At 45.2% G+C, this 23,001-nt stretch overlaps 2 protein-coding genes across 2 annotated transcripts in view; both read left to right on the forward strand.

Moving 5' to 3' along the window:
• The first annotated feature begins 7,755 nt into the window (after positions 1 to 7,755).
• pgm2 (phosphoglucomutase 2) lies at positions 7,756 to 18,238 on the forward strand. Its single transcript, XM_084465140.1, has 13 exons — positions 7,756 to 7,934; positions 8,485 to 8,652; positions 9,072 to 9,263; positions 10,213 to 10,296; positions 10,408 to 10,601; positions 12,398 to 12,587; positions 12,864 to 12,961; positions 13,442 to 13,622; positions 13,909 to 14,002; positions 14,841 to 14,970; positions 15,207 to 15,399; positions 16,856 to 16,989; positions 17,387 to 18,238. The coding sequence occupies exons 1-13, from the start codon at positions 7,860 to 7,862 to the stop codon at positions 17,487 to 17,489; spliced, it is 1,836 nt and encodes a 611-aa protein (XP_084321266.1). The 5' UTR covers positions 7,756 to 7,859; the 3' UTR covers positions 17,490 to 18,238.
• Positions 18,239 to 18,607: 369 nt separating this feature from the next.
• The window catches only part of tbc1d1 (TBC1 (tre-2/USP6, BUB2, cdc16) domain family, member 1), a 36,842-nt gene continuing 32,448 nt past the window's right edge, over positions 18,608 to 23,001 (forward strand). The window contains 2 exon segments of the mRNA XM_084465318.1: positions 18,608 to 18,741; positions 19,431 to 20,041. Of these exon segments, the coding sequence (XP_084321444.1) occupies positions 19,448 to 20,041 (594 nt within the window). The 5' untranslated portion in view covers positions 18,608 to 18,741; positions 19,431 to 19,447.

Genomic DNA, 23,001 nt, shown 5'->3' on the forward strand with positions numbered 1-23,001 from the left:
CATAAATTCGCTAGACTGGATATGTGTTGCAGATATCTGCAATTCAGTTTCGCCTAGTCAAAAAGAACATTTTGGATATCCGCAACTACATTCCTCCTATCCACAATTGTCATTTCAGATATCCACAAAGACATTCCTCCTAGGAGAAATGACGTATTTTTTGCCATTCATGTCTATGGGGTTTCTCATTACAGATATCTACAATTCAATTGCGGATATCCACTATGTGAATTACGGATATCTGCAACTGAATTGTAGATATCTGTAATTCCAGTTTGAGATATCTACAATTTGATTCTGACTAGTCATAATTCAAGTTCAAGATATCTTTAATTCACCTCAATTCAAGATATCTACATGTCCCTTTTCAGATATCTTAAATTAAGTTTTGACTAGGCAAAATTAAGTTGTAGATATCTCTAACTGGAGTTATGACTAGTCAAAACGACGTTGTAGATATCTCAAACTGGAGTTAGGGATAGTCAGAATCAAATTGTAGATGTCTCAAACTGGAATTACAGATATCTACAATTCAGTTGCAGATATCCGTAATTCACATAGTGGATATCCTCAATTGAATTGTAGATATCTGTAATGAGAAACCCCATAGACATGAATGGCAAAAAAGACGTCATTTCTCCTAGGAGGAATGTCTTTGTGGATATCTGAAATGACAATTGTGGATAGGAGGAATGTAGTTGTGGATATCCAAAATGTTCTTTTTGACTAGGCGAAACTGAATTGCAGATATCTTTATCTGTCGTTTCGACTAGTCACAATTACATTACAGATATCTTGAATGAAAATTCCAACTATTCAAAATGTAATTACGACTAGTCAGAAAGAAGTTGTTGATATCTACAATGTTAATTCCGGATAGTCAAACTTAGTTGATAAATGACAATTCGGCTTGCCATACAGTGAGGCTCAATGGAGACGCAGCGCGATCCGCACCGAGACCCGCGAAATAATCAGCGGAACTACATGCAGGTGTGCGCCGCCATAGGTGTGTGTGTGTGTGTGTGTGTGTGTGTGTGTGTGTGTGTGTGTGTGTGTGTGTGTGTGTGTGTGTGTGTGTGTGTGTGTGTGTGTGTGTGTGTGTGTGTGTGTGTGTGTGTGTGTGTGTGTGTGTGTGTGTGTGTGTGTGTGTGTGTGTGTGTGTGTGTGTGTGTGTGTGTGTGTGTGTGTGTGTGTGTGTGTGTGTGTGTGTGTGTGTGTGTGTGTGTGTGTGTGTGTGTTGAGCGGGGGTGGGAGTGGGTGGGTGGGTTTGGGTTACAAACTGTGCGTGTGTGTTTGGTTTTGTGTGTTTAAAAGGTGAACGATATGTGGATGAGTGGGAATAAATGGTATATATTATGTGGATCTGTGAGTGTGGTTTAAAACCATATGGAGTAGAGGAATACTGTTACTACCAGGAATTGTATGCTGATTGAAGTATGAAATTACACCGTATGATGGTGTATTTCCTTTTGATGAAAATAATAAAAAAAATAATAAAAAAAGAAATGCCTAATGTGTAACATAACTAATTAACTATAACTGTATTGATACAATTACTATTATAGAACATAAAAAAAAGAACACAACTTACTTAACTTAAATTACAACATTTGGGCAAATTATGCAACTATGAAAGTCTTTATAGTTGCGTTTGTTTATTCACAAAATAGAAATTCTATAACGGCATAAAAAATAAAATCAATCAGCTCAGATATTTATTGTCAAAGTGATGAAGTTATCAAAACGTACAGAAATCCAAATTACACTAAATGTTTCAAATGACATTAATAAAATAATACATTATATTGTTACTTTAATATTCTTATATTGTATATTTGAACAGTGTTCCAATATATTAGTCAAACATTTACATGTATTAAATCTATATCTGTACATATTTTATACAAACAAAAACAAGGCGATGACATTATAGTCATACATCAAATATCTGTACAGTCACACCCAATTCATAAAGAAGACATTTATTGCCTGTTACACAATGCATGGACAAACAAATTAAAAAAACGAATTGATTGTGTTTATTTTATCAAAGGAATCAGTACATTTCCCCCCCCCCCCCAAAAAAAAAATATATAGATTGCATTTCATATCAAAATACTAATAATAGTAATTATTCAAATAATAATTATAAATTGAGCTTGTTCTCTTTTAAACGGAGCGGTGTGAACTTCTTGGGAGGGCTAGTGAACATGTGTTGATGACCTTGACCTCTGAGCCTAGGGTCAGAGGGAAGGGCTAGTGAACATGTGTTGATGACCTTGACCTCTCTGAGCCTAGGGTCAGAGGGGAGGGCTAGTGAACATGTGTTGATGACCTTGACCTTTGACCCTAGGGTCAGAGGGGAGGGCTAGTGAACATGTGTTGATGACCTTGACCTTTGACCCTAGGGGCAGAGGGGAGGGCTAGTGAACATGTGTTGATGACCTTGACCTCTCTGACCCTAGGCTACGGTCACCTGGCTCCTGTCCCTTACTAGTAAGGGACCCGTAGTATGGGCTCTCCTCCAGTACCTCCTCGATGACCGCCTGAAACGGACCAGAACCAACCGTCACCGCTTCAAACCGGATCAATCACACAGGGACCAGAAAGAACGATTCTGACCAATAAACAGCAGGTTACTAACCCAAACAAAAACATTGGTGAACTCTGTGTCCGTGTGTGGAGATTCAGAAAAGTACATTTTGATTGTATGCGCGTATCTCAGCCCAACTTGAAGGACGCTTTGCATGAACGCTTACATGAATTAAATGACCAAATGGAAACGTGAAACTAATTGAGCGAATCCAAGACTGATCCCGCCAGACTTACTGGAAAGTTAAATGGCCATTTACATGGCCTCCGATATATAACCAAACCTGTTGGTTATCAGTCAAATAAGGGTAGGGCAAAATTGATCAAATTAATAAAAATAATAAAGGGAATTACAAAATGAAGCCAACGCCAAGAATAGTATACTATTCTTGGCGTTGGCTTCATTTTGTAATTCCCTTTATTAATTTTATTAATTCCCTAATTAAGAATATTCAAAGAAATAGAAAATAAATGGCATGAAAAGTTACTTGATTTCTCTAGTATTCCTTCCTATATTACTATTACTTGTGTGGGGATAGAACCCCGGACGACCGGGTGCAAGTCAGACACGTTAACTCGAGACTATCTCCCTGCTGTTAAATCCATGGTCAATATTAAATTAAAATATGTTACGCTTAATACTACTTATGCATTCAACAGATCGCCGATTTTTGTGCCAGGCAGCCTCCCTGTTTCTATTAATGGTTACGGTGTTCCCTTTTTGAGTTATTATATGCTTGTACTCCTCATAGACCTCCACAAGCAGCTTCTGTTCGCAGCTGGAAAAGATCCCGCTCGGTCCTTTTCGGACATTTGATCCATGATTCGACATTCACGGTTCTGGGCTGGTTACATATGATGGGCAAAAATAACCTAAACGGACATTACATTATGAATATAGTCAACTCTGGGCCCAAATCTAATAAACACAACATACCACACATTCAAGAGGGTGAAGATGACCCTCGAGCCCTCTCCCTATCAGTCTACGGAGGACACTCCGTGTCATTGTGCAAAGGGATGCAATGTAAGGCCGGGGTGGATGCCACCCCCTAGGAGGGGTGTGTATGGCATACTCATGTCCGAAGCATGAGTAGCGTTTCTCCCACGTGGTTCCCCATACACCCGGCCAAGCGAGATATTAGGCTGCCTCAGCTAGATGGCGAGGCCACACATATCACACAGAAAGACAAAACAACTCGGAGGCTCAGGGACAAGAGAACCCTCGATAACACACACAAAGTCTAGCACACACACCTGGCCATGAAAGATACTATAAGTTTCTCATGCACCAAATCACGGGAACTCTTCCGAGGCAGAACCTCTTCGGAGGCGAAGCTCCGGACGACCTCAGCGCTGTTAGGGGACGTAGAATATTCGATCTCTCACGCTTTATGGATCAGTATTACCTTTGCTACTTTACTCAATAAATCCGAGGCCCTCGTGCTGATAGACTTTATTACCTCTCCGTCTCATTTTTTATCTGGTCAAGTAACTAGGCAGACTGTTTTTCCCAACAATATCTCGTGAACGCGCGTAATCCAGGATCCACGTGAGCCTGGTTTGAACTAACCTGAGCAAGGTGCGGCTGAACTGCGTTGATGGAACGGCTTAAGTCTCAAGTGGAAGTTGGCGCTAGTTCTAACTGGGCTTAATCAACTAATCGCCACTTTCGTTAGCGACTTTGATGGAATACCCCCCAGGTGTCTGAGAAGCCCAGAGACCAAGGCCACGAAAACAAGCGCAATGCCTACACATAGCCACAAGGGACCAGCACCGAGCACACATACGGGTATCCAAAAGGCGGGAGCTCAGCACCATGCTTAGCTAATCAGAGCGCATTACGGAGGCCACGCCCACCCATTCATAAAGTTACAACACATAGATCAAGGGGTCAGAACGCTCCAGGTAACGCATTTATCGAATGCCCTACTAAGTGTATCTCCACGCGTGCTTGTACAATTCCCCTCTTTTTGCTTCATATACATTATACCGGACCTTTAATCAAATAAACTGAGCTCCCTCTCAATCTGGGCTCCCTCTCAATCGGGAGATTGAAGGGGAGCCCAGAGCTAGTTTCGTTTAGAGCTAGGCTTTAAACGAGCTACTGAGACCCCGACTCAAAGGTGAAAGGTGTCTCGGCGTGCTGCTGACTCCTCCCCTTCCTCCTCCAGCGTGTTCCGTCACCTGATCCAGGCGGACCCGGACGCCTTCTGGCTGACGCTGAGCCAGCTGCACACCCCCCTCCCCTACGCCCCGCCCCATCCCCACCTCCAGCCCCTCCCACCGGGCGGGGCGGGCCCCAGCCGGGACCAGTACACATACAACCTGGACCAGCTGCTGAGGGACGCCTTCGGGCCCCCTGGCTCGCAGAGCCCCGGGTCTCTGGGATGATGGGCAGTTGGACGACCAATCAGAGGAGGCCTGATGTGGAGGCATGCTGGGCTGCTCCGTCAGGTCGTCACGTGACTGACTGGTCAAACTGGTGCGGTGGAACTGCTGCTGTGACACACCAGCGACCTGCCGCTCTGGAGACACTTGCTCAAGGACACAACGTTTTTTATTGCAATAAAGAGGAAAATATGAATTTAAAAGGAGTATTAGTCGCTCCAACGTCGCTTGTGATCAGATAGGCCTACCTGGAAATCAATGATGTGTTACCATGTTTATACTCCGTGATATCCTACTTTACTGAGGAATGAGTTCAATAGCAGAACTTGTTTCTCTCTGCCGCTTTTCCACCGCCAGTACCAACTCGACTCGACTCGACTCGCCTCGACTCAACTCAACTCGGTTTGGTTGCGTTTCCATCTAAAAAAGTACCTCTTCAATGTGGGCGGGTCGTAGAAAAGAACCTCTCCACCATGGGCGGGTCGTCATTAGGTTTTAATCACGGGAGATGCGATTCCCGGGAAATCTGAATCTGATCAAGACTATTTCCTGATTCCCGGGAAAGGTTATGATGGGAAATAAAATAAAATAAAATAAAAAGCGCAATGACTGCGCGTCTATTGTTGTCATACGGTAACGTTGATAGAGGCGAAACTCGAGCCCTAGGAAAGGAACGACACTGAAACGAAACAGCGAAACGCCGGTCCGTGGACTCCAGCCACGCCGGACACACAACCACGCCCGACACACATAACGACGCGCAGCCTAACTCTAGCCCCGGGAAAGGAGCGACACACACGGCGAAACGCTGATCAGTGTCCCCCTCGGGAGCGGGTTCGTGGACTCCAACCACGCCGGACACAACTTAACTTGAGTGAATATTCCCATTTACAGCCGCTGGCCAATCAGTTACCAGCAGCCTGTTTACGTCACACAAAAGTACCTACTCCGCTGGCATGGAACCTCGACGGAGGTAGTACTAAAAAAAAGTACCCGGTACTAGGTACCAGGTACTTTTTTTGCCAATGGAAACGCAAATAAGGCGTGGCGAGTCGAGTCGAGTCGAGTCGAGTAGGTACTGGCGGTAGAAAGCGGCATTTGAAGCGAACGAACACAGGACCTTAAAACATTAAATATTATGTTTTACGATGTGTTGTTAATAAAAAGGATTTCAAATAATTGATTCATATAAAATGTCTTATTGATTTGACGACAATAGGGCTAAGAGAGGAATCAAACATTCAAAAGATTGAATAAAAAAATATTTTTACAAAAAAAAAACTAATAAGCGTTATTTTGGAACACTGTCATTCCAAATATGACAGATTGAACATTTCTTGACTGACATTAGTACGTTTTGATCCCAAAACAGTCGCAAAAGTAAATTAAATATCAGGTCAATGTCTGTTCAAAGGGACTAAGTACAAACTTAATCCAAATACCATAAGCACAACATATTACTCAAGAGCTGCTTTAAAGAAAATGTCAAATTCACTACAAATACAGCTAAATAGACGCTCGACTTAGATTCAACACAATTTACTCTGTATGTGTGAGAACGCACGCATGTGTACTTCAAAAGGGTTCCTTTAGTTACACAAAACTAAGCTTGTAGCATTTTTAATTGACAATGTATTTTTTGACCACTAGGGGTCAGGCTTGTACAGCTTGTAAAAGCAGTGGAGCCGCTAAAACAGTCCGAGTACGAACCTACAAGCCTATTCAGACACCAGGACGCAAGTTGTTCTAGCTGAACACCGTAGAACCACTAGATAATTGATATACGATAAGTGTTTGATAGTGATCATACTACATGGTACCAAAGTCAAGATGCAATTAAACATTTAACATATTTGTTAAATCTTCTACTTTGTTGTAAATTAGGAAAAAAGGGTACATGCACAACATAGACACAAATAAATGTTTTATAAATCATTTTATTAAATGAACTTCACAAAGCACCCGCACAAAGGGCCAACACTTATTATCTGTCCATCGAGTCCACACATAGGCCTATTGGTTCTGCTCCACGTCCCTCTCTAGTCGGAGGCAGTTCATACAATACCTTCATAGTAGGCTATACTCTCCGTGCGTATAGCCCCGCCTTCTCCAGTGAACCAAGAAAGCCGGATCCTTGTCAAGGGGGATTTTTTCCCCTCGGTTTTACACAGGTAGGCTACTGGTTGATTCATACTTCCGCCGTCGCGACGGTGGGGCCGCGCGATCCCAACAAGCATGCCGCTCCGTGATTGGCCGGCCCAAACGGCCCACGAGAGGCCAAACGGCCCACGAGAAGCCAAGCGGCCCACGAGAGGCCGCGGCCCTTCTGGCATCTGCCCAAATGCCAGACCGTCCAGTCCGTCACTGCATGGCATCTGTAGAGGAGATGATTTTGCTTTGTTATTCGAAATCGGAAAAAAAAAAAAAAAAAAAAAACGCAAAAAGTGTAGGCCCGGCGACGGCATGTGACACCCCTCACCAACCCCCAGATTCTCTCCTCAAAATTTAAATAAAAAAAGTTTTATTGGCATGAGAAATATAGCCTACATTTGCATTGCCAAAGCAGGTGAACAATAAAATAAAAAGGTCAGGTATATAGTATAATATAAGTATAAAACGTTAAATATAAAATATATATATACAGGACCCCCCTCACTTTCAGTTCGCTTCGGTCACAAGACTGGAAGAAATGACATAGTGGCGTCCTTTATGCTTTGGCTCCGCCCCCTGCGTGCATGCGTAGCTCGTCGACGAGTCCACCAGGAAGCTCGGCTGCCGGGATCGCAATTTCTTCTTCCCTCAACAATTCTCATCATATGCCCGTTATCACATCACGCAACTGAGTAGCAACAATACCTCAAGCAAGTAAGGCAAACATGGAGAGTGGCCTGTCTACGACCGGGGACGTCAAGTTGGACCAAGATATCAAAACCTGGCTGGCATATGACAAGGTAGGTGGAATGACAACATGTTCCCATGAGTTTATTTTAACAGTTTATTCACAGATAGTGCAGGGAAAGTTGCATGACGCTGTAGAGTTCGCATTATTATCATCTATAATAATACCATGCATTTACGTGCCATTACGTTAATGTAGGCGCACTATACAGCGTATTATAATACCATATCTGGCATTATATCCGTATCTGACAGACATTGTACTTACTGTAGGCTAGTAATCATATAATTGAATATAATTCTAAATGTATTTAATTGTATCTGCAATGTATACAATGTATACAACCAAAACAGAAAATGGAAGCATGTTCATGAGACTAATAAGCAAAATAACATGCTTCTTGCATACAATGAATGGACATGAAAAGTTTTTCTAATTGATGCAGCATGCGTCCAGGCATCTGGCCACCACTCACAGGGTCATTCATTGCGTTAAGAGGACAAGGGATGTCCCCAATTACATGGAACAAGCAACCATCAGATGGGAGCCCCTGAGGTGGTCTCTGGTCAAACCCGTTGATTGTGTCATGTGCTCTGGGACAGAACCCTAAGACGGCAGCCCTGGTGCGGGCCCTGGTGCAGGAGGGAGCGCTGGAGCAGCTGAGGAGATGCTTCTCCTCCAGGATGCTGTTTGGTACTGCGGGCCTGAGGGCCGCCATGGGGCCCGGGGTCTCCTGCATGAACGACCTCACCATCATCCAGACCACGCAGGTACACACACACACGTCGTAGTGGTTGATGAAGGGCGTGCTGGGGTAGGTCCCATTATACATCCGACGCTGTGTACGTCTCACACGCACACACACACACACACACACACACACACACACACACACACATCTCCAAGAAACAGTAAAAAACAACACTCCCATCGATCATTAACAAGCAATATCAAGCATAGCGTTCACCTTACCAAATAAGCATAGAGCCTTACTTTATCCCCCCCCCCCCCCTTCTCTCTTTCTCTCTCTTTTCAATTTTTTCTTTGCCAAAGTGGCAAAAATACACAGAAATGAAATTGAAATGAAAATACATGAATAGATGAAAATCAAATACATGATAATCCATCAAAATTGTTTAAATATATCTAAATATGTGCATAAAAACCCCAATATCGCTCCCCCTCCCAGGGCTTCTGCGGCTACCTGGAGCAGTGCTTTGCCGACCTGAAGGAGCGGGGTGTGGTGATCGGCTATGACGCCCGCGCCCACCCGGCCAGCGGGGGCAGCAGTAAGCGCTTCGCCAGCCTGGCTGCAGCCGCCTTCACCAGCCGGGGGGTTCCCGTGCACCTCTTCTCTGACATCACGCCCACCCCCTTCGTGGTGAGTCGTGGCAATACGTGACACATTAACGCAGCAGCTGACCCTGCCACACGTCACTGCCGTGGCCTTGCTTGTCGCCATGGACGCCCAGGGCAAAGGTTCGATCATGTTGAAACTTAACAACCGTTGAAAACGGTTTAGTGCCGAATAGAGAGTCGAATTGTTGTTTCAGTCGGTGAGGGGTTCCATGCCTTTGTCGCAGAGATCTCCTGGGTGGGGGGACGGGGTATAACCTGTGTGCATTAGTCGGCCAACGTACTGCAGTTGTGCAGCTCCACCCAGCCCCAGAATGTGATCGGTCGGACTCTGGGCCAGGTGAGGCTGGTTTAAGCAGCCTCGCCTGGCTACCAACCAGCCACACTCTCCACAATTAAATATAAACGTTCAATATCATCATAAATGTCACGACAGATTAGTTCACTTTGTTCATTCAGGTTGATGACATGCTAATTATGGTCAAGAATGTGATAGAGCAGAAGCAATAGTCGAGTCATGTCATTTCTTGAATGTCATATAGAACAGGGAGAACAGGTAGTTTAAAGGTCAGCACGGCGATAGGGTCAAACTACATCCAAAAAACATGTACTTATTCAGTGTAAATATTGTGTAATACACACACATACACTCCACGCACACACTCCACGAGACATATTGATTGCAATGCACAAATTATATTATTTTGTTTTATTTAAAGTGTGCAAAGTGACATAGTATCTCTTAATTATATCATTGCATATGCAAAATATGTTTATTTAATTAAAGCCTGTAATGTCATGCTCTCCATCTACAGGCAATTCACTTTTCACATGTTCCTATTTGTATGGAATTATGATAATTTGTTGATATCAAAGTATCATATATATATATATATATATATATATATATGCAATGGCATATTGCATGTGCCGGTAAGATAAAATATAGGATAATGTTCTCTTCTGCTGTCCAGCCCTTTGCAGTGTCCCACCTTGGTCTGTGTGCTGGAGTCATGGTGACCGCCTCACACAACCCTAAAGAGGACAACGGCTACAAGGTCAGATCAGAAGTCGCACTAACCAATCCTCCAGTAGCTACAAATATAAAACGTCCCTCCTTTAAACCATTTTTATCCTTTCCCCTCCCCTCTACCTGATGCACCCCCCAGGTGTACTGGGACAACGGTGCCCAGATAGTGTCCCCCCATGACAAGGGCATCGCCCAGGCCATAGAGGAGAACCTGGAGCCCTGGCCCCAGGCCTGGGACACCGAGGAGGCCCTCAGCAGCTCCCTGCTGAAGGACCCGTACCAGGACATCCATGAGCAGTACTTCAAGGCCATCCAGCAGCACTGCCACCACAGGTACGACAGCAGTCCCACAACCCTGCTGCACTCAGCTGGGTCAGAGTCACAATGGCTTTTATTACCCAGTTAACTCAGTCAATACAGCTGTAGGGATATTAAAGGTGTTGGAGGTCAGAGCTTTATTAGAGGGATAAGTATGTAGGAGGGACAACGGATGTTTCAGTTTCAGCCATTTATTGCCACTGTACACACACATGAAGAGCAATAGGACATAAGGTAAAATATAAATAATTAACAATTAGGTACCTAACAAACAACGAATATTAGTACTCTACAACAAAGAGGGTGAGGAGTGGGCTGACCGGGATTATACTAATTGATACTAATATATACTATACCGGGAGTACTGCATAACAGAAACATTCATTTAACAATTACATCAAATAATATAGAGTCCTGTGGCTAATTATTTAGCTGACTCGCTCGCTGTAGGCTGGCTGTTGTGCCAATAACAATGTCCAACTTCGTCCTTTTCCTTTGGGGTATTAATTTCTATTGCCACGCATTGCAAACATCACAACATAAAACCATAACAAGCTAAGCGATCGCTTAGCTGGCACCACCTGTTGCATTTGTTGGTTATGTTGATTATGGAAATTGATGGAACTGATGTTTGCAATGTGTTAGGAATAAATAGCCCAAAGGAAATAGACGAAGTTGGACATTGTTATAGGCACAACAGCCAGCCTACAGCGAGCACGTCAGCTAAATAATGAGCCATAGGACTCTATGTTTATAGCCCGAGTAGCAGCCCCTCAGTGGCATTAAGTTTTAGGCTTAGCCACTTACAGCTACAGTTAACACCAATTATATCTGTAGTCCTAAAGCAAGTCCAGCATCTACCAAATTATACTGGTCAAGGATTCAATCACATCCAATAAACAAATACCCATATAAATAATAATCCAATAAACAAATACCCATTCAAGTACCAACAGCATGTGAAGAAAGTAGTAAACTGACTTTATCACGTACTACTAGCGTAGTTCAGCCAGCTGGATGGTGTTACTGGGAGGGATTTTGAGATGGACGATGTGGTAGATAAACCGCATTTAACACTATAGCTTAAATAAGAGAGTTAGAGGAGACCGGAGCAAGAATGACAAAAGACTTTATTTTTACTCGCGAACAAGTAAGAGCAAAGCCGAGTTGGTTTGACAAAGAACTGGAGAGCTAGTCACGGGCCCCTCCTTATATCTCCCTTTCTGAATTTCTGTGAATGATTCAGCAACAGTTTTACGACACAAGAATGGGGTGTCCGGCTTGTCCTTGCCCCTAGACTAGCCTCAGGTCACCCTGATCCTTGACCGCTATGTCAGTGGGTAAACACAGATAAGTTAATCAACAGACCTTATGGCACCCCTCCAGGCCCTCTGTTAGAGAGGAGTGGGGACTTGTCTTCTTAAGCTTTTCTTCACCATTATTATATTTATATAGCATATAGGCCAGATGAAAAATATATGTTAGCATAATAATGTAAGGTAAATTTTCTTCCATAACGACAGTACCATTCTTGTATACAATGAGAGGTACGGGTTGCCAGCATTTTTATTTAGAATTTAGAATTTTTATTTAGAATATATTACCTATGTTATTTTATTGATAGCATTATTTAAATCCCTAACGATCAGCATTGACACAGATCTATCCAAGTCAAGCTGCGAGCCTGATGAAATGTACAGACTCATTATGGGCCAACCATTGTGAGAAAATGTGATTAGAAATATTGTTACATGAGCCCAAAACCTGTTAGATTTTTTAACATCTTATACTTGCACTCTTCTTTCTCACAGAGACATCAATAAGAGTTCAGAGGTGAAAATCGTGCACACGTCCGTGCATGGCGTCGGCCACACGTTCGTCCAGGCGGCGTTTAAGGCCTTTGACCTTCGACCTCCCTTCGCCGTAGAGGAGCAGAAGGACCCTGACCCAGAGTTCCCCACCGTCAAGTACCCCAACCCGGAGGAGGGGAAGGGTGTCCTGGTACACACGCAAAGGCACACGCACACGCAGACATAATCTCTCTCACACACACACCTACATAATCCCTCCCACACACACATAACCCCCCCCCCACCCCCCCACCCCCCCACACACACACACTCACTCACTCACTCACTCACTCACTCACTCAAAATCAGATTTAAATAATCACTCAAAATCTGAGATACACAATCACACATGGCTGTAACACACACACACAGATGGCGGTACATAGTAGTTGTAGGGTGGTATGAAGTGTGGTCTGTGTGTTTGCAGACTCTGTCGTTCGCCCTGGCGGAGAGAGAGGGAGCCAGCGTGGTGCTGGCCAACGACCCAGATGCTGATCGCTTGGCCATCGCTGAGAAACAGAAGAGGTGTGTTTATAAGAGTGTAATGTGTGTATGTGCCTTTCAGAGTGTGTCCTCTGCTGTTGTTCAAGGCAGAGGCACCTACGGGTACACTCTTAGTGCAAGAGGAGCTGAGAGTGAAGTAAGTGATTTGGTCAAGACGTCATTGTGTCTGTGATTGGTCGAACGCAAGCGCCAAACTGCTCTTTCAGTTGCACGATTTACATCCGCTGATCTTCTTTCCAACTCCCATTATTAACCTTTTATGAAACCCACAACCCGTAACAAACACACAGCTCCGATCACGCCGTCGTCTCTGAGGTTGTGTCGTGCCACACGCAGCACTGACCTTGACACACCGTCCCAGGGGACAGGGCTCTTAGCAAGACCCCAGAACTACCTTACTCCTGGAAGGCCCCACCGACATCAAGAATGCAAGGTTAGCGTATTGGTGGACGGCTCCGATGGCTTCTCCCTCCGACCGCCTCCTCTGCCTCCCCTGCGCAGCGGCCAGTGGCGGGTGTTCACCGGCAACGAGCTGGGGGCCCTGCTGGGCTGGTGGATGTTCCGCTGCTGGAAGGAACAGAACCCAGAGCCGGCGGCAGTGAAGAGCGTCTACATGCTGGCCAGCACCGTCTCCTCCAAGATCTTAAGAGCCATCGCACTCAAGGAAGGCTTCCACTTTGAGGTAACAGAGTTTAATCCGAAACAGAGGAACACCTCGTACCGTTTGTAGGGAATATGTGGATTCAATATGGTCTACGGACATTTCTTTTTTTCTTTGGTTGATTATCAGAGTTGCACGTTGTGGGATAGAGTCGTTCTTTGTATTTGGTATTGAGAAAACGTACAAATGTAACTAAATGTTTGTGTTTCTAATGTTTGTTTTATATTTAATATTTGTTCTGCATAGTCTTAACCACAACCACTGAATGTCTGGTCATGTAGTCTGGTATCATTTCCTGTGTGGACAGGAAACTCTGACAGGATTCAAGTGGATGGGGAACCGGGCCAAAGAGCTGCTGAACAATGGAAAATCGGTCCTGTTTGCCTTTGAGGAGGCCATAGGTACACACACACACACACACACACACACACACACACACACACACACACACACACACACACACACACACACACACCAAGCTCTTTCAATAATTGCTTTCATCAATAATTGAATTAAGGATACCATGAAATCCTTTTTAGGAATCTCCAGCTCTCAAAACTCTGACCACTACACATTATAATAACCTCACTCCTCCCCATCCCCGCTGTACTGCCTTAGCACTATATTTGGTAAATAAGCAAGGTTGAGTGACAAGAAGGAGTTTTGGGCAGGAACAAAACATGTGGTTTAATTTGAAACCATGTTATTGTAAAATAATATACCACGCAGTACCAAATAACAATAGTCATCCACCAAGTAGTTGAGATCTGCCGCAAAGGATTGCAACTGAGTCCTGACACCATGCGATCGATCCTTTCCTCTGTGTTCATAGAGTTCTGTCCTTGACAAAGCAGCTGCGGCTAAAAATTGCCCACCTCTGACGAAAACCCCCCTCACAGACCCCCTGAACGTCTGAATGGACGTCTTTTGCCTCCCCCAGGAAGGAGCCAGCTTGGCTGCTCCAAACACATATTCTCTTGTAATATTATGTGCTTGGATCGATCCCGTAGATGTATGTAAATTCTGTTAATGAATTGTATGTATGCAAGCATACACACAAATATGGATCTGTTTTTCTTGGCATCTTGGAATCCAAATCGTTTATACACATTATAATGCTACTATACAACAACGGTACAAAAAAAAAAAAGTCATGGGTTTACAAGCCCCCTCCTTTAAAAAACTCTTTGCCAAAGTTTAAGATTTAATTTAAGAGAGAGTGTGTGTGTTTGTGTGCAGGGTACATGTGCAGTCCATGCGTACTGGACAAGGATGGAGTGAGTGCTGCAGCCATTGCAGGGGAGATGACTTCCTATCTGGCAGCCAAAGATATCAGCCTCTCCCAGCAACTCACCAGCATCTACGAAGAGTAAGACACACACACACACACACACACACACACACACACACACACACACACACACACACACACACACACACACACACACACACACACACACACACACACAGTAACGATAGGGAAAATAAAAGAGAAGACGTTTTCTTTTATTTAGCGGTTATATTGTTTCATATAAATACATAAAACCATAGGTACCTGCATGAAGTATCTTGGGGTTTTGATAGCCGTCCTCGTCTGGTCCCCAGGTACGGCTACCACATCACCAAGAACTCCTACTACATCTGCCACGACCAGGAGGTCATCCGCAGCCTCTTCCAGCGCCTGAGGAACTACGGCGACCAGAAGGACTCGTATCCCAGCGAGTGCGGCGGCTTCTCGGTCACCTCTGTGCGTGACCTGACCACGGGCCACGACAGCAGTCAGCCCGGCAACAAGGCGGTGAGGAGGGACGCGCCCACAGCGTGACCGGAGCCACACACAACGTTTCATACGTTTAGAGTTTATGACCAGTGAGCCGTTGCTTCGTGGTATGCACATATGTCGTTCACTTGTCTCTCTTTCAGATTCATTATGGAATCAATACTTTAAGACTTTTTTTTTTAATACTAGCTCATTTAAAAACATTTGGCAGTATTATTTTTAACACGAAAAAAGGAAATTTGAATAGAACAAATCTTCAACCAATCAATCGACACTCTCAGGGCTGGATTAGACTTGCTGTAGCGCCAAGCGTAAGCGTATGCAATCTGCTGCGACCTGCTGTGTCCTGTGTGCAGACTTGCTGCAGCATTACGTGGCCAAAACGCATGGTGCTTGTGGTCTCCACTTGGGGCAGACCACAGTAATATCTTAGGGTGACCATACGTCCGTATTTCCCGGGACATGTCCGTATTTCACGTCCTGTCCCGGGTGTCCCGGGTTATTTTTAGAAAGTGAGGAAATGTCCTGGTTTTTAAAATTACCTTCTTTGGACCATTACATTTACATGCACTAGGGCACTGCCCACGGCGCTGCGTGCGACGTAGCCTAATCCCCGCCCCTATGCTGTCAGCCCTATTAATCAGAACGTAGACAACGTGACTGTCAGTCATACGCAAGCAACATGCCGAAGCGCAAGTGCTCGTTTACCGACGAATTGCTAAAGAGTTTCCCGGCTTTCAGATCGGGTCGAGACAAATGGGAAGCCTTGTGCACAGTGTGCAAAGCAGGCACATATGTCTCGGTGTCCAATGGAGGTGCAAGAGATCTGAAAATCCAATATAATATAATATACCGGTATAATTGAATAATAATAAAATACTATTAAAGCAGCAGCATCCTCCACATGACCGCCCACCCCCCAGCCCCCCCCCCGCCCCGCCCCACCTTCAACCCCCCCCCCCCCCCCCGACAAGGTGTCCTGGTTTTCCCAAATGAAAATATGGTCACCCTAAATATCTGATCCGGAAATCAGGCAAAAGCATGTGTATTGCGTTCTCATGTAAATAAACAACATGGAGACACTAGTAGAGGAAGAACTGATCATTTTACTACCGTTATGACGGCGGCAGAAAAATGCATCAAAAGAGTGTTATCATACAGGTGTGGGAAATTGCGGACTAGGTCCGACAGTCTCTCCTCGAAACGTTCTTGTCAGTATTGCATCTTGCGGACGCGTCGTGTCTTCGCTTGCGACGACGTGCGCACCAAACGGTCGCAGAATACGCACGGCAGCCATGATTCGTACACGTATGCGTTGTCTGCAGCAAGTCAATTCCAGCCCTGAGGAGACCCTCCGCTGGAAGGCGTGGTCAACGAGCTCAGAGGCAGGAGGGCCCTGTCCTCAGAACGACATTGACAGAGCAGAGGCCAGCTCCATGACTCTCTTCCATGTGTGTCTCCATGAACCCACCAGGTGCTCCCCACCTCCAGCTCCAGCCAGATGATCACCTTCTCCTTCTCCAATGGAGGCGTGGCCACCCTGAGGACCAGCGGCACGGAGCCCAAGATCAAGTACTACACGGAGCTCTGCGCCGCCCCTGGCAACAGGTGAGGAGGAAGGACGCTGCTTCCCAAGGAGCTCACCGTGTTTCCTCCCAGTTCAATACCCCTTCAAAGGGTCCAAGCTGTAGTACACATGGTTTCTTGTCTCCCTTTATAGTCACCCATTGTGGTTTCTTGGTATTTAACTATGGCAATAATGACCTTCACCGTAGTTTTGCACATAACTTTTGAAGTCAATATCTTTTCCCCAACAGAAATCCCTGAAATGGCTGTATGCTATTTTTGAAATCACCCCTGTGTTCCCCCTGGGAGCTATATGCAGATCGCTTGTAGGGAGGCACTGTCTCAGAAGGACATGGGATAGGCTATGAATCCTTCCTAAAAAGACTCATCCCAGTAGATGACTGTGTGACTCTTGCTGTCTCTCTCCCCCTCCACTCAGTGACGTGGAGCAGCTGCAGAAGGAGCTGGACAACCTGGTGGACGCCCTGGTTGAACACTTCTTTGAGCCGGAGAAGAACAAGTTGCAGCCCAAGCCAGAGTAGCACTTTAGGTGTATACATACATACAATAATTAGCAGACCAATAACAGCCTAGACCGATATTTTGTGCCATGTCTGAGCAACGGATTCTATGTTGTTGTTTTTTTAAGTATTTGGCTTTTGGTGAATGATGTATTTTTCAGCTTACAGGCTGAAAAAGCGTACTCACAGAATTCCCTGGGCTTGTACTTATTGATTACACACATGGTAATGGCAAAATTCATTCTCCAAGGTTCATACACCTATTCGGAGCACAACATTCCAGTGACGGTTAGTGTTTGGATTTTGTGATGGGACATAAGCATTTCATTTCCAAAGCATTTCATTTTAAATACTACAGCCGCTGCAAATACTCTTGTTTTTCCAGTTTTCCTGGGAAATATATCAGCTGTATTCAGTTTGAGATCCGTTTATTTTTTTTACTTTGTGATACAACTGAAAACAACATTATATTTTTGGGTATCTAATATATATAAAATATTATATATTCAAAATAAGTTATAGAAAGTAATTTAAATTCAAATACCTAATTAAAAAACAACAGAGTAGCCTTTATTATGAATGATACGTGTTGGATAAAACAGTGATACATGTGATGTGAATGCATGGGTTCTGCAGTCATTCCAGGTATCATGTCTTAGTCAGCCTCAAGGCTTTCCTTACACATTATGCGATACTCAGCGTTTTTTGTCAAATGCATATGCTAATTCTCAATTAATGCTAGTATTTTTTACTTACCCCCATTAAATATGCTCAAACAACAAGTAGCCTACTGTATTGTATACTTGGATTATTGTCTCAAAGTGCTTTAGACTACGGGATAGAAAGAGGAAGAAAACTCGCGATAGACTAGTGATTAGTTCTCATCTCGCCGCTGCACCCATGTGGAGGCGGGTGTGATGTGGGCACTGGGCAGCACCTTGACTGCACCACTCATCTGATGGCCTGGACGCCCATCACATCAGAGAAGCAGGGAGAGAGGAGGCACCGTAGTACAGCAGCAGCGGTCCACTTTGGTCTATTGCATATGTCCTATATTTAGCTTCTACCAAAGAACGGACAGGACTCTAGTGAAGAGTGACGCTGTCTCGAGTTCAGCTCCAGCCGCGTGAAAACATTGACGACGCGCTGCAGTGTGGCCACGCTTTAATGTCAGGGGACTTGTCCTGAAGGAATCCTGGGAACTAGCGGCTATTCTCCCCCCAAAAAGGCTGCAGGGGACAAAGTAGAGGTAGAAGAAGAGGTGCCCTTGGCTGTGAGTAGAAAGGTATAACTCACGCATGCTCGCTTAATCGTGACACGTCTAACTCCCTATATTGTTTGAATGTCATATTGTGAGTACAACTACTTGTTTTTCGTTTGTGTAAAACAAGCAGTAGCCTAACAACAAATGGCATATGTTTCCGCAGTTATTCAGTGATAAAAATGTGAAGTTATGCCTTTTTTGATATTTAATCAATGATCTGGACATTGAAAGCTATAGGATCGTAACAACCACTATCGATTCTTGCTTTAAGAGTAACTTGACAGTTTAGAACCACTTTTACTTTTTTAATGTAAATATGTTGTGCGATGTGATACGAGATTGTGTGGGACGAAATAAAGCACACTTTTATAGAAGTGGACAGATTAAGTTTGCTCAGTTTCGAACTGTGTTAAGTCATGTTTTTCTGTACAGCCAGTTTTTGTTTACTGAATAGTCTCCTTGCGCTGCCCTTCAAATGCCCATACTGACCGCATAGCTCTGCTGGTGCATGCACCTTTGACATAATGATCCTAGAATGCCTGTACCCCCTTCACTGTGTGGTTCCATGTAATTAAATATAAAGCGGATCACGTGATCCGAGAACTACGACTGCAATCCTCAAACGGATGTAATGTAACTCTTAACAGCTTCGATGAAACTATCGATCATTCAATAATGTGTCCGTGTCGTCATGGCAGGTGCAGCCTCAACCGTCATGGAGGGTATCTGCTTCGAGGTGAAGCCCACAAGGGATGAGGCCCTGGTTCCACACTGCGTCCAGAAGCCTCCCTCCAAGCGCCGCTCACTGCCCTCCGTCGCGCCTCCCACGGTGGTCTCCTCGCGCCTCGACAAAGGGCGAAGGTCTTATCCCAGGGCTGGGAGGGAGACGAAGGAGGTCCCGGCGGAGAAGGAGGAGCAGGAGGTGCGCTACAGGCTTGCGTTGGTCGGTTCTCTGCCGGTGCACCCTCTGACCACCATGGCCATGCTGCCCTGGGTTGTGGCCCAGATCGTGCGGGCCGGACCCGGGGAGCGGGGCCGCGGGAGTCCGCACGAAGGTGGACATCAGAACCCCCCAAAACGCAATCAGTCCGTCTTCCTGAGCGTGTCGGCGTCGCGGGTGCAGTGCGTGTCGGCGTGGGCCGAGGGGGCGGCGTGGGACCCTCTCTCCCACACGGTGCTGTTTGAGTGTCTCCCTCACAGGGTGACCAAGCTGATCTACAACAGCCAGGAGCCCAGCAGCTTTGGCTGTCTGCTCCGGGACAGCCAGCACTGTGCCTGCTATGTCTTCCAGTGTCACGACAGCACCGAGGTAGTGTGTGTGTGTGTGTGTGTGTGTGTGTGTGTGTGTGTGTGTGTGTGTGTGTGTGTGTGTGTGTGTGTGTGTGTGTGTGTGTGTGTGTGTGTGTGTGTGTGTGTGTGTGTGTGTGTGTGTGTGTGTGTGTGTGTGTGTGTGTGTGCTGCTGACTTTTTAGTGCTTTTTAACAAGAGAAACCGCAGCAGCCTCGTTTCCTTGTACTTGTTTACTGGGAAGTCTTAGCCTCTCCTCGATTGGCTGGCGGCGGTGACCTTGACGTACGACCCAAAGGACACTGTGGCATCTATGTGTATACTGTATTTGTCTATGATGAGAATCCTCAGTTCTAAAAAGGTACAGGCTCTCTGTACAAAGGGCGACACTCGTATTGCATACTAGTTCGAGGAAGGAAGGAGGTCAGCCAGGCATCTACCTCTTGGAAGTTGACAACAAAAAGGTGTGTGTGTGTGTGTGTGTGTGTGTGTGTGTGTGTGTGTGTGTGTGTGTGTGTGTGTGTGTGTGTGTGTGTGTGTGTGTGTGTGTGTGTGTGTGTGTGTGTGTGTGTGTGTGTGTGTGTGAGAACTCTGCATGTTTGTTTGTGTGTGACCGCACCAGAATTTATTGTGGTCCGCAGCAAAGAGAAATTGGACACTGTGACCTGGTGCCACACTGTGACTCCTAGCACCATGCTGCGAGACACGCACACACGCACGTCTCTGAGCATTACGCTGCTAGCCTTTTATATCTTTCCCCTCTACCCTACATGGAATGCTCTACCAACTGGCTAAGCTGCAGCTGGTGTCAAGCCACCAATATTTGGGAGCCTTTTTTTAATTGCTCCCCATGCCAGACATACTCAGGATGGTCACTTGACAGCCAATCGGAGGGCCAATTAGGGTTAGTACAGAACAAACGACCAAGATGCTAAATGGTAAATGGACTGCATTTATATAGCGCTTTTATTCAAAGCGCTTTACAATATTGCCTAACATTCACCCATTCATGCACAGACGGCTGTGACAGCCATGCAAGGCGACAGCCAGCTCGTCGGGAGCAGTTAGGTGCCTTGCTCAGAGACACCTCGACACTCTAGCTAGCTAGGAGGAGCCGGGGCTCAAACTTGCAACCTTGCGGTTACCAGCCGACCCACTCTACCTCCTGAGCTACTGCTGCCACTGAAATGAAGGCTTCTTAGCACTATCTGCCAGGAGGACCTTGATTTTGAATAGTTTGGCAGCATAGCCATTCGAAGGGTTATTTGTTGTAAATCAAACTGTGTACAAACGACAGTATACAGTGTGCACACAGCAGCATTTATGTACAGCATATCGTGTCTTCCTTTTGCCCTTTTCTAGTCTGTGGGTATTTGTTTGTGTCTTTTGTAACTGAGCTGGTCCTTTCTAAACTGTACTGGATGTCGGATTAGGTTACCTTGGAAACCACTTCCTCTCTGCCAGAGTTAAGTGTATGTATGTGTGAGTGAGTGTGTGTGTATGTCTGTCACTGTGTGAAGCAATTCTCTCACAGAATTTGAATGATGTGAAGCATTCTTGGCCACCTGTTTACACTCGTGAGTCACACGCGCACACACAAATAGTAAGGCACACCGAGTATGCCATAACTTGGTGTTGTCATTTGGCCATAGATGCCTTGGTGTTTTCTCTGATATTTCCATGGAACGAAAACTTGACCTTATACAGGGATAACAAATGAGTAGAACTAAACAAAAGCACAAGCTTATTGCTACAGACTACAATATGAGCAAAACAAACATTGTATAATTTAGCTGTAGATAATTTCAATTAAAATTGATAATATATTGTTTCTCTCATCTTGAACTAAAAGCTTACCGGTTACAGTAGAGCACGATAATTCAGATGACTTCATCGACCACAAATAGTAATAGACCATGCCCTTGTCACAAGACGTTTCCATACCCACCACCAGGTGTCGCCTTAGATCTGTCAATAATTGTCAGTGTGTTGTGACTTTTGTATTGTCAGTGCGTCAATTACATTTTAAGCGGTTTTAGAAATTCGTTGACGATTTACCTTAAACAATACTCGGCATAGTGTCAGATGGTGGGTGGCATAGTATTGCCGGTTATCTCTATCCAAGCAATCCCTCCCACTCGGGTACGCCTAATGGAAGGCGCCTCCTAGTAGCTGGGTCAGCAAAGGAGCGTCCTGTGGGTACTCGTTGAGCTTCCAGTCGGTCATGCCACAGACAGCCCCGGGAAACAACGCTTACAATATGTCAGATACAAGTCTAGCTTGCGTACACTTTAAACTATTTAGCGGTGGTCTGAACAGGTCCGGGTCTGGAACTGTGTAGCCCCCATCCCATTGTAACTTCGGCGGACTTGACAACTGGGGCTTTAGGAAGTGGAATCCACTTCCCACTGGTTTGAAAGTTGCACGCCGTTTCGAGAAGCGCCCAAAACGCTCCGGGAAGCTTTTATGGCGGATGGAATGAGGGCAAGACTACAGAGATTCAGTCTATTCACTACCAAGCCTGTGCAAAAAGATGTAAGTGGAGCTATGTATTTCGACATGTTTTTTTTTTTGTTCCTTAATATTTAGCAGCCAGGACAGGGGCTTCATGCTAGAAAACGGTTAGCAAGAGCGAAGTGAACCAAACGTGTAGTCTTAACGTGAAGTCTTAACAAGTGTTACTTATAACCCTACCCTAACTCAACTGTGGTTACGACACTATTTGTGACTTCTCCTAAAACCGTGTGATTCACATTGGCTGTATTTGTATGGGGGCGCAGACATGGTGAACGTCACGTATCGGTTAATAACGTTGTAAGTACCTAATAACTACGTGATGTAGAAAGGATTGCAACCAAGACGGTCCATGTGTGGACTCATGTCTGGACGGAGACGGATGGTCTTGAACTAAGCGAATCGATCAGTTCAAGTTCTGCCAGTTGTCCTGCTATGAGCACATACAGACCGGTCCCACCGATCAGT

Source organism: Micromesistius poutassou (genome assembly GCF_964030765.1).
Source record: "Micromesistius poutassou genome assembly, chromosome: 3".
Lineage (NCBI taxonomy): Eukaryota > Metazoa > Chordata > Actinopteri > Gadiformes > Gadidae > Micromesistius > Micromesistius poutassou.

Bases quoted from the DNA above. Each gene is read 5' to 3' on its own strand.
- pgm2 (XM_084465140.1), top strand. From the start codon at position 7,860: ATGGAGAGTGGCCTGTCTACGACCGGGGACGTCAAGTTGGACCAAGAT. The intron at 10,297-10,407 runs GTCAGATCAGAA...TGCACCCCCCAG, and splicing joins AAGAGGACAACGGCTACAAG to GTGTACTGGGACAACGGTGC. The intron at 12,588-12,863 runs GTACACACGCAA...GTGTGTTTGCAG, and splicing joins AGGAGGGGAAGGGTGTCCTG to ACTCTGTCGTTCGCCCTGGC.